This window comes from Scyliorhinus torazame, chromosome 19, assembly GCF_047496885.1.
Source record: "Scyliorhinus torazame isolate Kashiwa2021f chromosome 19, sScyTor2.1, whole genome shotgun sequence".
NCBI classification, from domain to species: Eukaryota; Metazoa; Chordata; class Chondrichthyes; order Carcharhiniformes; family Scyliorhinidae; genus Scyliorhinus; species Scyliorhinus torazame.
Window position 1 is genome coordinate 72,896,605 of NC_092725.1, and position 16,224 is coordinate 72,912,828.

At 47.2% G+C, this 16,224-nt stretch overlaps 1 protein-coding gene across 2 annotated transcripts in view; it reads left to right on the forward strand.

Moving 5' to 3' along the window:
* The window catches only part of LOC140396215 (proline-rich protein 5-like), a 174,045-nt gene that overhangs the window by 68,627 nt on the left and 89,194 nt on the right, over positions 1–16,224 (forward strand). For both annotated transcript variants that reach the window (XM_072484532.1, XM_072484531.1), the window contains exons 2-3: positions 12,613–12,726; positions 15,975–16,055. In XM_072484532.1, coding sequence (XP_072340633.1) covers positions 12,623–12,726; positions 15,975–16,055 — 185 coding nt within the window. In that variant the 5' untranslated portion in view covers positions 12,613–12,622. The remainder of the gene's footprint in view (positions 1–12,612; positions 12,727–15,974; positions 16,056–16,224) is intronic.

Genomic DNA, 16,224 nt, shown 5'->3' on the forward strand with positions numbered 1-16,224 from the left:
ACATAAGCCCACTCCCCTGCCCTATCTCCATAGCCCCACCTAACCTGCACATCTTTGGACTGTGGGAGGAAATCTGAGCACCCGGAGGAGACCCACGCAGACACGGGGAGAAAGCGCAAACTCCACACGGTCACCCAAAGCCAGAATTGAACCCGGGCCCCTGATGCTGTGAGGCAGCAGTGCTAACCATTTTGCCACCGTGCCGCCCATTACTGTTTTATTTTTATTTGTAATAAATCCAGATTATACCTCAATACCCACATTTCACAGAGTGGGTATTCTTCCCTTATCTGAAGATTAGATGTGAAAGGTTTGTGACTTTTCAGGTGAGCAAATTAAAGTAACAAGTGCACCCTGTTCAATCTGAGACTGCTTCATACAAAATATTGTGCATACAAAATTGATGTGTTTGTATATAATGAAGGCTCACTTAGTTTGTCTATTTTGTAATAGTGAATGTTCTGTCCAGTGCTCTATTTCCAGAGGTTTGGAAATTGTGGAAACCAAAGACATGTCTCCCTGTACCGAAATTAAAGGTTTCCTAGCAGTAGTCAAAGAAGATAGTGAGCTCTAAATTTCTAAGTTCAATTTTGGGGGGGTTGGAAGGGATGGTTTTTACCGGCTTTTTGGGTGAGATCCACACTGCTAGTCAACCACACTTAGGGCAGATTCTCCATCCAGCAACGCCGGAATTGCGAAACGCAATTGGGTGGAGAATCATGCGTCAACCGAAAATCGAGGCCGGCGCCGGGCGCGCAATGGAATGCCAATCTCCGATGCCTCGACAGAGGGGTGAAGCATTCCACGCTACGTGCCAGCATGGGCATGAAAATTGTATAGTAAAGGTCATTTGCATATCATTATCAGGCCCAACACGGCACTCTCCAACCTCCCGCGATGCTCCACCTCCACCAGGCGGAAGTACCGACAGTGTGGTTCACGTGTGGTATTTATAATCGGGAAACAGGTGCCGTGTTTGCTGAGAGAGGTGCTGATATGTGGCTGCTGAGAGTGATACTGATATGCGGCTGCTGAGGGAGGTGCTGATATGCGGCTGCTGAGGGAGGTGCTGATATGCGGCTGCTGAGAGTGATACTGATATGCGGCTGCTGAGGGAGGTGCTGATATGCGGCTGCTGAGGGAGGTGCTGATATGCGGCTGCTGAGGGAGGTGCTGATATGCGGCTGCTGAGGGAGGTGCTGATATGCGGCTGCTGAGAGTGATACTGTTATGCGGCTGCTGAGGGAGGTGCTGATATGCAGCTGCTGAGGGAGGTGCTGATATGCAGCTGCTGAGGGAGGTGCTGATATGCGGCTGCTGAGGGAGGTGCTGATATGCGGCTGCTGAGGGAGGTGCTGATATGCGGCTGCTGAGGGAGGTGCTGATATGCGGCTGCTGAGGGAGGTGCTGATATGCGGCTGCTGAGAGGTGCTGATACGTGTCCGCAGCTTGCCAGGCTCTCGAGTGCCAATCCCAACACTGGCAAATCACATGTCAATGTTCGTTGGAATTGCACTAGTTCCACATGACGGCAGTTGGAGCTCATTAGGATATCAAAATCACACCGGAACCGGCGCCGCTTTCGTGGGCCATAGAACTCACCCGATTGAGTCCCGGGATCGACACTTAGTCTCCCAAACAGAGAATGCAGCCCATAGTCTTTTTTTGGGGACTTGGGGAATTTTTCCCCGGTCAAGCCCACACTTAGAAATTCTTTCAACTCTGGGAGCTGAACTCTCCGGGGAGACCGGCTCCTCTGGGGATCCTGGCGTCATTTTGAAAGGGTGCCTCAGTCTCTAAGTGAGCTTGGGAGTCCCTGACAACCTCCTCCCCGACCCCCGCCTCCCATACACACACACATACACACACACACAGGCAACGTCATCCCCTGCACACTTGGGCATTACCCCACACCCCCTCCAAGTGAGGACACTCTGCCATGGGGTCCCTGTATACTCTCTTTTCAGGCCATACACCACCCCTTTTGGGCCCACGCCTTTCAGGATCCACCCTTCACCACTCCAACCTTTAATAGGTCCTTTCTTACCCCGCTTAACCCCCCCCCCCCACACACAAACCTTCATGCTCCCATCTCATCCAAACCTTTCGTGGGCATGGCCCTCCTCAGGCCCAGACCCATGGCAGTGCCACATGGCACCTAGGAACCCCAGCACTGGCACACAGGCATCCTGGCAGTGCCCCTGCCAGCCTGACAGTGCCAGGATGGCAATACCAAGGCATCAGGATGGTGGTGCCCAGGTGCCAGAAGGAGAGCTGGGGGGCGGCAACCCTGCCCTGTCCCTGACCACCCAGGGGTCTCCAAAGGCCTGGGAGACCCCTAGGTGCCATTAGGCCTGGTCCATGTTTGTGTGGACAAGTACTAAACCGCACCTAGTCCAGATCTACCAGGCAAGGCAGTTAGTACGCAGGCCCCGGGAGAATACGGCGCAGACATTTTGAAATGAGCCTGCCCAGAGCGGGCAAGATCCAGATGGCCACATCTCGCGAGATTCATTGGCCTAGTCGCAACACCATGTCGGGCACGTTGAGGTCAGTAAATCGTGCCCAGTGTCTTGGTCAACATTCCTCCCTCAACCAATTTTTCACAGTAGCTTCATTGCAATGTTAATGTAAACCTGCCTGTGACACTAATAAAGATTGTTATTATTATCAAAAACCGACTGATTATCTATATAATTCCTGGTCGTTTGATCCTGCCACGTGCAAACTGACAGTTCCACTTTTCTAACATATGATTCATTGTAACTAATTGACTGCGGAGTGTTGTGGGATGTCTCTAACAAGGATGCTATGTCATGATATGTAATTGTATACTTCACAAAGTCTACACTTCTGAAAGTGTAGCCCAAAAAAATGTTCTCTGACTTTCACCTGGAATTAACTTGTAAAACGCTGGACGAAATTCCGATGGAAGCAAACACGTTTCCACAATTAACACATCAGATCTAAGCTCTGCAGTCCTGCCACTTCCAGCCATGAATGGTGGTGGACAATTAAACAACTCCCTGGAGGAGCGGGTTCCACAAGTACCCCCATCCTCAATGATGGAGGAACCCAGCACATATGTGTAAAAGACAAGGCTGAGGCATTCGCAACAATCTTCAGCCAGAAGTGCCGAGTGGAAGATCCCTCTCAGTCTCCTCTGTAGGTCCCCAGCATCACGGATGTCAGTCGTCAGCCTGTGGAATGAATCTTATTGACTATCAACAAACAGCTGAAGGCACTGGATACTGCAAAGGCTATGGACCCTGACAAAATTCCGGTAATAGTACTGAAGACTTGTGCAAGAGAACTTGCCACACCTCTAGCAACCTACAACACTGGCATCTACCTGGCAATGTGGTAAATTGGCAGGTGTGTGCTGTGCACAAGAACAGGACAAATCTAACCCAGTCAATTACCGCCCTATCAGCAAAGTGATGGAACAGGGCATCATTGTGCCAAGGTCCCAGGTTCGATCCCAGCTCTGGGTCACTGTCCGTGTGGAGTTTGCACATTCTCCCCGTGTTTGTGTGGGTTTTGCCCCCACAGCCCAAAGATGTGCAGGGTAGGTGCATTGGCCCCGCTAAAATTTCCCCTAAATTGGAAAAAAATGAATTGGGTACTCTAAATTTATTTTAAACAGGCAAAGCGATGGAAGATACCATTAACAGTTCAATCAAGCAGCAGTTACTCAGCAATAACCTGCTCATGGACACTCAGTCTGGGTTTCGCCAGGGTCACTCAGCTCCTGACCGCATTACAGCCTTGGTTCAAACGTGGACAAAAGAGCTGAATGCCAGAGATGAGGTGAGAGTGACTGCCCTTTACATCAAGGCAGCATTTCACCGAATCTGGCATCAAGGAGCCCTAGCTATACTGGAGTCGATGGGAATCAGGGGGGAAACTCTTTGCTGGTGGTAGTCATACCTGGCACAAAGGAAGATGATTGTGGTGGTTGAATGTCAATCATCTCAGATCCAGGGCATCACTGCAGGAGTTCCTCATGGTAATGTCCTCAACCCAACCACCTTCAGCTGTTTCATCAATGACCTCCCATCATAAGGTCAGAAGTGGGGATGTTCGCGGATGACTGCACAATGTTTAGCACCATTTACGACTCCTCAGATAAGGAAGCAGTCCGTGTCCAAATGCAGCAAATCCTGGACAATATCCAGGCTTGGGCTGACAAGTGGCAAGTTTACATTCATAGAACATAACAGCGCAGTACAGGCCCTTCGGCCCTCGATGTTGTGCCATGCCACATAAAATCCCAGGCAATGACCATCTCATACATGAGAGGATCTAACCATCACCCCATGACATTCAATGGCATTACCATCGCCGAATCCCCCACAATCAACATCCTGGGGTTTATCATTCATCATAAATTAAACTGGACTAGCCATATTTAGACTATGGCTACCAGGGCAGGTCAAAGGCTAGGAATCCTATGGCGAGTAACTCATCTCCTGACCGCCCCCCCCCCAAAAAAAAAGCCTGTCCACCATCCACAAGGCACAAGTCAGGAATGCAATGGAATACTCTCCAATTGTCTGAATGAGTGCAGCTCCAACAACACTCAAGAAGCTTGACACCATCCAGGACAAAGCAGCCCGCTTGGTTGCTCCCACTTCCACATATATTCAAACCCTCCATCACCGACGAACAGTGGCAGTCATGTGTACCATCTACAAGATGCACTGCATTAACTCGCCAAGGTACCTCAGACAGCATCTTCCAAACCCACAATCACTACCATCTAGAAGGACAAGAGCAGCAGATACCTGGGAACCCCACCACCTGGAGGTCCCTCTCCAAGTCACTCATCATCCCGACTTGGAAATATATCACTTTTCCTTCACTGTCGCTGGGTCAGCATCCTGGCATGCCCTCCCTAACAGCACAGTGGGTGTACCTTCACCTCGGGGACTGCAGCAGTTCAAGAAGGCAGCTTCTGAAGGGCATCTAGGGATGAACCAGCGGCACACGCATCCCGTAAATGAATTTTAAAACTGTGAATATTTCTGAGAGGGTAAGTAAAGGAATTGTTTGTGCAGAAGAATTTCCAAATTTAAACCATACATTTCTGACAACAATACCCATTTTGAATCTGTGAAAATTAATTGTCTGAAATAGGAGGGAAGGACTTGTGCCTTTCATGACACCAGGATGTCCAAACTCAGCTGCTAAAGTACTTTGACGTTTAATCTGAGACTCTCAAATCCGGGTCTTGCGGAGCATCTGCTGCTGTGGGAAACCCATTTCTTAAATCCGGGTATTTGACATTTCCAATTGGCAGTCAGATTATTCAATGATACGTGACTGGCTGGAATACTAACATACAGTATACTTTTGTTCATTCAAACACCATTTTTGCTCAAATGAGTATTTGGCTTATCCAATAGTTTGAAATGAACAATTATAATCAAACAACACAAAGAAACATCAAAGCAATTGGTGAAAAGCATGTGACTAAAATCTGAGTACACTGTACAAGCTGTGCAACACAATGTTCAGTCACTTGACAAACTGCTCTCCGATTGTGGTTAGCTTCCTGCTGAAAGCACATTCATCCACAAAGTACTTACTGCAGAGGAAGTTTAGCAAAGACATCCTGTTTAATTATCAGCCACTTCATCAGCAAGCTATCAAAATTGGATGTCATGGCCACATTGAGGGCAGGTTCCTTAATTCAGGCTCACTGGCATCAGTGTTGGGCCCGCAATTGTCCACAATTTACATAGACGATTTGGAGCTGGGGACCAAGTGCAATGTGTCAAAGTTTGCAGACGACACTAAGATGAGCGGTAAAGCAAAAAGTGCCGAGGATACCGGAAGTCTGCAGAAGGATTTGGATAGGTTAGGTGAATGGGCTAGGGTCTGGCAGATGGAATTCAATGTTGCCAAGTGTGAGGCTATCCATTTTGGGAGGAATAACAGCAGAATGGATTATTATTTAAACGGTAAGATGTTAAAACATGCTGCTGTGCAGAGGGACCTGGGTGTGCTGGTGCACGAGTCGGAAAAAGTTGGTGTGCAGGTGCAACAGGTGATTAAGAAGGCTAATCGAGTTTTGTCTTTCATTGCTAGAGGGATGGAGTTCAAGACTAGTGAGGTTATGCTGCAATTGTATAGGGTGTTGGTGAGGCCGCATCTGGAGTATTGTGTTCAGTTTTGGTCTCCTTACCTGAGAAAGGACATATTGGCACTAGAGGGAGTGCAGAGGAGATTCACTAGGTTGATCCCAGAGTTGAGGGGATTAGATTATGACGAGAGGTTGAGTAGGCTGGGACTGTACTCATTGGAGTTTAGAAGGATGCGGGGGGATTTTATTGAGACATATAAAATTATGAAGGGAATAGATAGGATGGATGCGGGCAGGTTGTTTCCACTGGTCGGGGAAAGCAGAACTAGGGGGCATAGCCTCAAAATAAGGGGAGGTAGATTTAGGACGGAGTGTAGGAGGAACTTCTTCACCCAAAGGGTTGTGAATCTCTGGAATTCCTTGCCCAGTGAAGCAGTTGAGGCTCCTTCTTTAAACGTTTTTAAGAAAAAGATAGATGCCTTTCTAAAGAATAAAGGGATTCGGGGATATGGTGTACAGGCCGGAGAGTGGAGCTGAGTCCACAAAGATCAGCCATGATCTCATTAAATGGCGGAGCAGGCTCGAGGGGCCAGGTGGCCTACTCCTGTTCCTAGTTCTTATGTTCTTATCTCTCACTGGTGCCTCTTTACTCTCACTCGCACTAGTAGAAGCATTCAGCCAGACAATAATTAATTTCCATTGTCAGTCAACAGTCTGGCCATTGGAGTCTCATTTCCACCGCCTACAGTATTTCTTGAGTGCTGGGAGACACTATGGTCAGAGCCAGCTGTCGGCATTTGTGTGAGATCCTCACCTATGTAGTCTACATTTGCTTCCGCTACTGGCAGGGTGATTTTACTTTGGATCCTGTTCACCACTACTTCACACGAGTCCTCGACTATCCATCTTGTCATGTCATGTTTCGGTCAATGCGACCCAGTCACTCTTGTGTGAAAAGCACAACGCATTTCCATTATTTTATCATTTTTACAGATTATGGGCAGAGTATTTGAAATATCCAATCACTAGCAAGGTCCAATTTGTCATGTTCTGTAGACTGGCCGACGTGAATGATGAACGACAGAACATCTAGTGAAAATAATTTATTATGAAACAACTGCGTGATCAAGATAATTAGAATAAATACAATAATAAACTACTGACACTAACTAACTATTATAGAGCTACTGCAAAATACATCTATCCTCCAACACGACTTACTCCCAACTCCCCAGACACAGGGTCACATGGTGGGTTTACACTGCCACCTGGTGGTCGGGGATTGTGTGTAACATTATGTACAGAATTGCTTACATTAACACTGCAATGAAGTTACTGTGAAAAGCCCCTAGTTGCCACATTCCGGTGCCTGTTCGGGTACACCGAGGGAGAATTCAGAATGTCCACATCACCTAACAAGCACGTCTTTCGGGACTTCTGGGTGGAAACTGGAGCACCCGGAGGAAACCCACGCCGACACGGGCAGAACATGCAGACTCCACACAGACAGTGATCCAAGCCGGGAACCAAACCTGGGACCCTGGTGCTGTGAAGCAACAGTGCTAACTGTGCCGCCTTTATGCATATCATCACACAATTGTCACTGCTTTTGTGGGAACATTGCATGATTCTCAGAGTGCAGACCGTCACTCGGGCTGTGTGGTGATTGATGTTTTAAGTGCATGATGCAGAAATAGTTATACATTATTTGACAAATTTGTTTGTCTCTTCCAACAAGATATCAGAGCAACACGGGCAGGTTAGCTGCCTTGCCAGCTTGAATTCAGGTTAAGCAGGAGATTTCACCGTTCAGAACCCATTTGGGGTAGAAGTGTGAATTCACCAGCATTTCAAATAGAATGGCACATTTTCAATGAAAGGCATTTTTGAATGAGTTCAATTTAGATTGAGTAACATCAGATTGAGAGTAGACTGTATTCACTTCCTCATGTGGCTATGTTTTTCTATTCATTCACAAAATGTATTGCCCCAACTCTCTTTATCCTGGATAAGGGATATTTTAATGCCTTAACGGACATCAGTAAATTTGATTTTCTTTTACATGATAACCAGATAGTTTCACGATGATTATTATTAGTAGTATCTCTTTATTCCAAATGTATTTCACTAATTGAATTGAAATTGCACAGTTGCCTTGGTGTCTCTAGATCACTAGCTCAGTTTTCTGGATTACTAGTTCAGTTATTGAGTGGTGTCCGAGGCCCAATCATCTTCAGCTGCTTCATCAATGACCTTCTCTCCATCTCTTTTTATTAAAACAGTAAAAAATATATACAAGGCCAAACGGTACAAACACTAATATTGTGTTGGAGAAACAGGGTACCCTCCCCTCAGTACCTATGTACGGGGAGGGGGATAGGATAATCTGATTATTAAAACAGTTCACAACACATATCTACAAAAAAACAAATGGTACAAGCACTAAACTTTGCGCTGGAGAGATCAGATACCCTCGCCTCTGTACCAACAGAAGGGAAAGGAGGGGGGGGAAGAGAGAGGAAAGGAGGGTGGTCGGTGGGAGGAAGTCGGTGTCGGTGGAGGGGGGCCCATTAGGACACTGCCTGAAATATCTACGGAGGCAGAAAAACAAAAGAACCTTCAATTAAGATGTGCCAGAATCCGGGAGTCCGCCAGACGGGGTGAGGGGCGACACACTGTCAGGCACGAGTGAGCCCTGCGCTCCACTGCAGAGAGCTTAATGTGCACCCTTCACTCCCGACACTGGGCGGCTGACAGCTTTCGGACAGTCGCCCTCCGGGCCCGAATCCTCCACCACACTGAGTGCGGCAGGCGACACGGGCCCACCAACCAACCCAGGGCCCACCTTGGTCCCGCCACCGGGATCACCGACAGGCGGGATCTCCTCAGGCTCCTCCTGAAGTCCCGGGCCAGTGGGAGGCGGTGGTGCAGGTGCCTGCTCCGCCCCTGCTGCCTGGTCACCAGAAGGCCCTAAAATGACTCTGGAAACAGCTAGAGAGTGACATGCCTCCTGAATCCCCCCCTCCCCCCCAAGACTGTCCAGGATGTGATGGAATGCTCGACACCATCCTGGACAAAGCAGCTATTCTAAGAGAGGGATAAATCTGGCATGGCTAACCAAGTAAGTTAAGGAGAGTATTAAGTTGAAAGAAAAGCATATAATGAGGCAAAAGTCATATCATAACAATTCCCGTACCAGCCTCCCCGAACAGACGCCGGAATGGGGCGACTAGGGGCTTTTCACAGTAACTTCATTTGAAGCCTACTTGTGACAATAAGCGATTTTCATTTCATTTCAGGAGAAGCTCCGTGGGAATAAAAGGTGGGACATTAGAGAGGATAACTCTCTCGGCAGTGGCCTCCAGCGGGTCCACCGCCAGGTAGATCCCAACCACCGTGTGCCCTTTTTCCAGGGTGAGGTGGACAGCCCACTCGGCTCTCAAAAAGAAGACAGCTTTGCCATACATCTTCGAGGCTGCAACTATGGCCGCATGGCCAACAATCCCGTCCATAGCACAGACGCAGGCCTCGATTGACATGGTGGGGTGGGCGCAGCACTTCACCCCAAGTTTTTGGATCATGAGGTGAAACGGTGACCTAACCGCTCGCGGGAACAGTGGGAGGGTGAAGGTCACCGCTCCCACATAGGTGGCTGTAGAGCACCCCACCGCCGGCGTAGGCGGCATTGATGCCATCCCGGTTAGTGGTGGATGATAGGGGAGAAAGTGGAGGGAGAGAGTAACTGAAGGGGAGGAAGGGTGGGGGAGGCACAGGAGGATGGGGCACAGGGGGATGGACCACGGTGTGCCCCAAATACAAGGGAGGAAAGGAGAGGGAGGAGCAGGAAGGTGAGGCACTAAAGGACAGGCCGGTGCTGAGAAAAGACTTGCAGGCTGGTGCCCCAAAAGGTCTTCGATCCAGCAGCGGGTGGGTGGGTGGGGGACAGTGTCTTCATCGCATCTCGGCGTAATCTGCAGATGAAAACAAAATAAACTCCAGTTGCACAACCTTCTTCGCCTCTTCGTCCCCTTCCAAGTGTTGCAGCAACCTCCTGTTTGCTGGGAGGCCTCAGGCCCTTGGGCTCTATAGATGAAACAGTCAGCAAACTGCAAACAGTCCCAGTTCCAAGGGCCCAGTAGATGGAACAGGCAGCAAATAGTCCTGGCCCCATCTCCTCTCTTTCTGCTGCAGGCTCTGGAAATACTGGGAGGCAGACAGGCAGTGTGTAAATCCAGTCCAGAAGGTCAGAAGTGGTGATGTTCGCTGATGATTTCTCACTGATGATTGCACAGCATTCAGTACGATTTGTGATTTCTCAGATACTAAAGCAGTCTGACCCCCCCCAGACTGTCCACCATCCACAAGGCACGAGTGTGATGGAATGCTCGACACCATCCCGGGCAAAGCAGCTATTCTAAGAGAGGGATTAAACCTGGCAAGGCTAACCAAGTAAGTTAAGGAGAGTATTAAGTTGAAAGAAAAGCATATAAGGAGGCAAACATTAGTGATAGCCCTGAAGACTGGGATAAATACAGACTCTAGCAAAGCAGGTCTAAAAAGATAATAAAGAGAAAGAACATAAACTACGGGGGCAAACTAGTGAGGAATATAACAACTGGCAATAAGAGCTTCTTTAAATATATAAAAAGAAAGAGAGAGGTCAAAGTGAACATAGGCCCGTCGAAAATGAATCTGGAGAGATAATTATGGGGAACAAGGAAATGGCAGAGGAGGTAAACTGACATTTTGCATCAGTCTTTACGGTGCAAGGTACTTCGAACAACCCATTAATAGTAAAGAATGCAGGGGAGGAATTAAATACCATCACTAGGGAAGTAGTATTAGACAAGCTAATGGGGCTAAAGGCAGATAAGTCCCCTGGCCTCGATGGCTTGTATCCTAATCTCTTAAAAGAAGTAGCTACTGAGATAGTGGATGCATTGGTTGGAATTTTCCCAAAATCCTTGGATTCTGGAGAAGCATCGGAGGATTGGAAAACTGCCAATGCGATACCCGTATTCAAAAAGGGAGGGAGGCAAAAAACGGGTAACTATAGACTGATTAGCCTAACAGCTACTGTTAGAAAAAGGTTGGAATCAATTATTACAAAAGTAATAGCAGCACATTTGGAAAATCGTAATCTAATCAAACAAGTATATTGGCATGGATAGAGAAATGGCTAATAGGAAGGAAACAGCAAGTGGGGAGAAGGTGTTATTTATCAGCTTGGCGACCTGCAATCAATGGGGTTTGACAGGGACCGTAACTATTTACAATATGTATTAATAACTTGGGGGTAGGAAGTGAATGTACTTCCTACATTGGGGGTTGGAGTATAAGACCAGGGAAGTTTTGCTGCTACTGTACAAGGTACTGGTCAGACCACATCTGGAGTACTGAGAGTAGTTTGGTCTCCTTGTTTAAGGAAAGATATTATTTCATTGGAGGTAATTCAGAGGAGGTTTATTAGGATGGAGATTGTCTTATGAGCAAAGGTTAATTGAAATGTCAGCCTAGTCCATGTGCTTAGATCCCTGAGAAATCACGCCACAAGCCCCTGACTCAGAACTGTGTGTGCTGCCACTGAAACAAGGCTGAATAGGAAGCGACTATAATTCAATTTGAATCCTGTGCCTAAATCTGAATCCATTGTGCGGGGGAGGGTTCTTTACTGTGTTGTGTTTCTGATTGAAATACACCAAATGTCTGCTTTTTCATTTTAACTTAAAAATAATACTTTAAAACGTGACGGGTCAGTGGAAACTTTTTTTTTTTGTAAATTGCATTTTTAGCAATTAGCTCCAACCGTGTGATCAATCTGTTCCATAGCAGGAAGTCAGCTGATGATCAAAGTGTTCAGTACAAGGTGCAAAGTGTCCTCAAGAGGGGAAAACGATTTTCCTTTCGCTTTTGTGTAATTGTGTGTGGCAATTGCAACAGGAACATTCTCACACAGTTGCATTTCACACTTTCTTTCTGCGATGGAACTGTTCGCGTAGTGTCTGATTCTAGATTTTTTTTAAAAAAACAACTTGCTGCCAATTGCAAACTCTCTCTCCCACCTCCCCAAAGCAATCCTTTAGAAAGTAGCACGGGTGGAGTCACGTCGTCAGATCCGCTGGCCAGTGTGTGGGATGTGCGGTATTTACGTGTTTGATTTAGTTCCCCCCTGTATTCACTGTAAGCTGTACAGAGAGGGAGAGCAGTGTCTGCACTCCCTCCCTCTGAAATGCAGCCTGAATGTGATCACCCTGAAGTTCAATCGGCTTTCTCCCCCCTTCGAAAGGAGCAGACTTTGGTGAACCGTTAAGCTGTGAGACCGGTTCCCTGCGTGTGGAAGCGACTTCAGAAGAGTTCGGATGTAAATCACCGCCTGGCTGATTCCTGAGGCCACTGTATAACTTGTGGGCACTAAATTCAAAAACCTGCCCCAAGGCGGGCTTCTCGTCCCCAACTCCCTCCCTTGTTGCTTCTGCCGTGCAGGGCGGGTTTCTTTCTGTGCTAACCATGAGGAATTTCCGCAGACCGAAGTTCATGAGTTCACCCAGCCTCAGCGACCTGGGCAAGAGCGAGCAGGCAGCCTTGGAGGAGCGGGGGACCCAACAGAGACGCGCCGGCTCCAACGCCACCTGGAACAGGTAAAGAGCTGGGAGCAGCCGCCCCTCCCCACACAAACACACACTTCTTCCAAACACTCTTCACTTACAATCTGACCTCTGCAGTGCATGTTGATATAATAAAAACACCCAGCTCCGCTTCAGCTCAAATAAGTTGGCAAGCAGTCTCCACAGCCCAATGGGAGCCCCATTTTATTCTGAAATAAAAATAAGTACTCCGCAGGCCTGGCAGCAGCTGTGGGGAGAAAAATAAGGAGTTCACGTTTCCCGTCCAATGTGACTCACTTTGACTCGAAATGTTACCTCTTGTTCTCCTCTCCACAGAAGCTGCCAGACCGCCCAAGAGTTTTCCAGCATTTCCTGGTTTTACTTCAGATTTCCAGCATACGTCTCACATTTTGCTTTTATCCTTTCCTATCCTGACCCACCCCCAAAGGAACAAAATCAAACCATGCTGGAAAATCTCAGCAGCCTCTGACAGCATCTGTGGAGAGGGAACAGAGCTAGTGTTTCCAGTCTGCATGACTCTTGGTCAAAGCAGCCCAAAGGAAAGTGGCCAGATCCAGTGCATCACTTGGTTTTAGCACCCATTGAGGTTATAATATTGGGCTGAATGTTTCCAAATCGCAGGTGGTCCTGTCACTGGACTAAACAGACTAGTTGGTCAGCAGCCCAGGCTGTGCCACTGGTATCAAACACTGCTTCTGAGGCTGCAGAGAGAGGTTGGTACCGCAGCCAGTATTTTATTTAGAGTGCAGGCCCCAGTGATTCGAGCTGCGGGGCAGATGTTGTGCCACACACACTGAGCAGCCAGAATGGAAGGCTCCTCCGCTCCAGACCCTGCCCCGGAACCCGCTGCAAAGTTGCCACAATTTACCTGATGATCTCCCATGCAGCAGGGCTCTGTCCTGATGCCAATAAGACACTAGAGGGGGCAGGAAATGACCTTTAATTAGTCAACTAAATTAGTTTGTTGGTCCTGCCTGTCTGTAGTTGATGGGCAGCTGTGCTGTTGCCATTCCTTCCATTGAGAATATCGAGCAACGGCAGGAAGACCTCTGGCTCCCCCTCCCCTAATGTTGCCTTTATACACTGTCTCCAGAGGGCTGGTAAAACCTAGCCCATTCAGCAGTGTGCAAAGCCAGTATTGCACCTGATAGGCTGACGTGCGTCAATTCTACCCATTTGCTGTATCTCACTTCTGCAATATTGACAACATTCCATTTCATTCCAGCCACTCGCACTGCTTGAATGCCTGTCCACTCTTGTCCTGCCATGTTTGGTCTCATCCCTACATTAGTTTAATATCCCTTCCCCATTTTCTGTGGGCCTTGTGCGCCTCCAATCTCACACAGGAATCTATCCACATGTTCTTTACATTTCTGGGTTTAGTCTGAGCAGTAAATCTGCATTACCAAAGGGTGGTCAGGTTGATTGGATGGTGCTATCCTCGTCCCCGTCCTTCAAAGGAAACATTCAGGGTCAGCTGTCAGCTACATTGTTTATATACTGGGCAATATCTGCAAAGCAGCTACAGAATTTTATATAATAAATATAGAATCCCTACAGTGCAGAAAGGCCATTCAGCTCATTGAGTCTGCACTGACCCCCTGAAAGAGCACCCTACCTAGGCCCCATCCCCCACACCTTATCCCTGCTATTCCATCTAACCATTGGATACTAAGGGGCAATTTAGCTTGGCCAATCCACCTAATCTGCACATCTTTGGACTGTGGGAGGAAACCGGAGCACCCGGAGGAAACCCACGCAGGGAGGAAGTGCAAACTCCACACACTCACCCAAAGTTGGAAGCGAATCCAGGTCCCCGGTGCTGTGAGGCAGCAGTGCTAACCACTATCTATATCATGAAACATGTAGTTATAACCCAAAGCTGTGTATTTAAATGTAAGAAGTGTGCCTAATTGGTAAATCTATAAAAATGATTTGTGTAGTCTATGAAGCATTGATCACTGGCTGTGTGCAGGTTTGGCCTAATCTACAGCTCCAGATCTCATACTGATTTAAATTGTCGGACTAATAGACACATGCTGAAAACCATGGGTCTCCTGAGTTAGGTACTCTGAAATTAGTTTTTTTGTAGAATAATGCGATTAAATTCCATGAGGCATCTGCTCCTGAAAGACCAGTATTTTTGAGTAATCTCATGCTTGCAATGACATCCGAATTAGGAGTAGACCGCTCAGTCCCTTGAGCCTGCTCCGCTATTCAGTAAGATCTGATTCTAATGTCAACCCCACATTGCTGCCCATCCCCAATAACCTTTCACCCCTTTGTAAATCAGAAATCTTATAGAGCTCCGCTTTTTAAAAAAACCTCAAGACTGCTTTCACTGTCCTTAGAGAGTTCCAAAAACTCACGGCCCTCTGAGGGAAACAAGTTTTACTCATCTCTGTCTTAAATGAGCTACCGCTTATTTTTCTAAACAGTGACCCCGACACTCCCACAAGAGGAAACACCCGCTCCACATCCACCTTGTCAATACCCCTCAGGATCTTAAAAGGTTTCAATCAAATCGCTTCTTACTCCTCTAAGCTCTAGTGGATACAAATAAGAGAAGCTGCCCATTCCTGTTACCAGTCTAATAAACCTTCTCTGAACTGCTTCTAACATATTTACATCTTTCCTTAAATAAGGAGACCATACTGTACACTGGACTCCAGATGTGGTCTCAACAATGTCCTGTACAACTGAAGCATAACCTCCCGATTTTTGTCATCAATATGTTCGCTTTAAATAAGTGAAATAACTTTCCAGCACTGCCAATGTTGAGAAGTTGGCCATTTGAAAGAGAACTTAATGCAGAGCCTGTTGACTGCCACTAGGCATTTGTTGAAGCATATTTAAAGTCCTCCTTCCACAGTAAAGGGTCTTGTCTTTATTGTGTGGCCTAATCGTGGTCTATTTACTGCAATGCTGGTCACCCCTTTTAAAGTAATTAGTAGAACCCAGTAGATCTTTATGAATAAAGGAAATTAACTGCACTTTAACTCACAGCTGGCGGCTGCTTTGCCACCTCCCACACCGCCCCAAGATTGATTTAATTAGAGTGGAGAGGACAAATAATTTATAAGTTGGGCCTCTGACCTCGGTGAAATGTAATACTTAAGAATGTGCACTACTAACCTGAAATGCAAATATCTGACTGATCGCCAGTCACTGCAATGTACTAACAGGCAGTACCAGTATTAAGTCTCATGATTGCATTAAATTGATCACGTTTTAGACAAGTGCTGAACTTTGTTTTCCAGCATACAGAATGCTGTAATCGCTGTGTTCCAGAGGAAAGGTTTACCCGAAAATGAACTTTATAATCTCAACGAGGGAGTCAGGTGAGCAGGCACGAATTTCTGTCTTTATGAGGTGAACCTTTTTGTTGCTGAAATGGTGGTCTGTTTAACTGAGCATGGCTGATTTCAGGAGGAGGACTCCAAATAAGCATTCCTGTGAATAACTTGATCCATCCGATCATTTGGAGAATTTTGTTTTGATGGAGAAGCT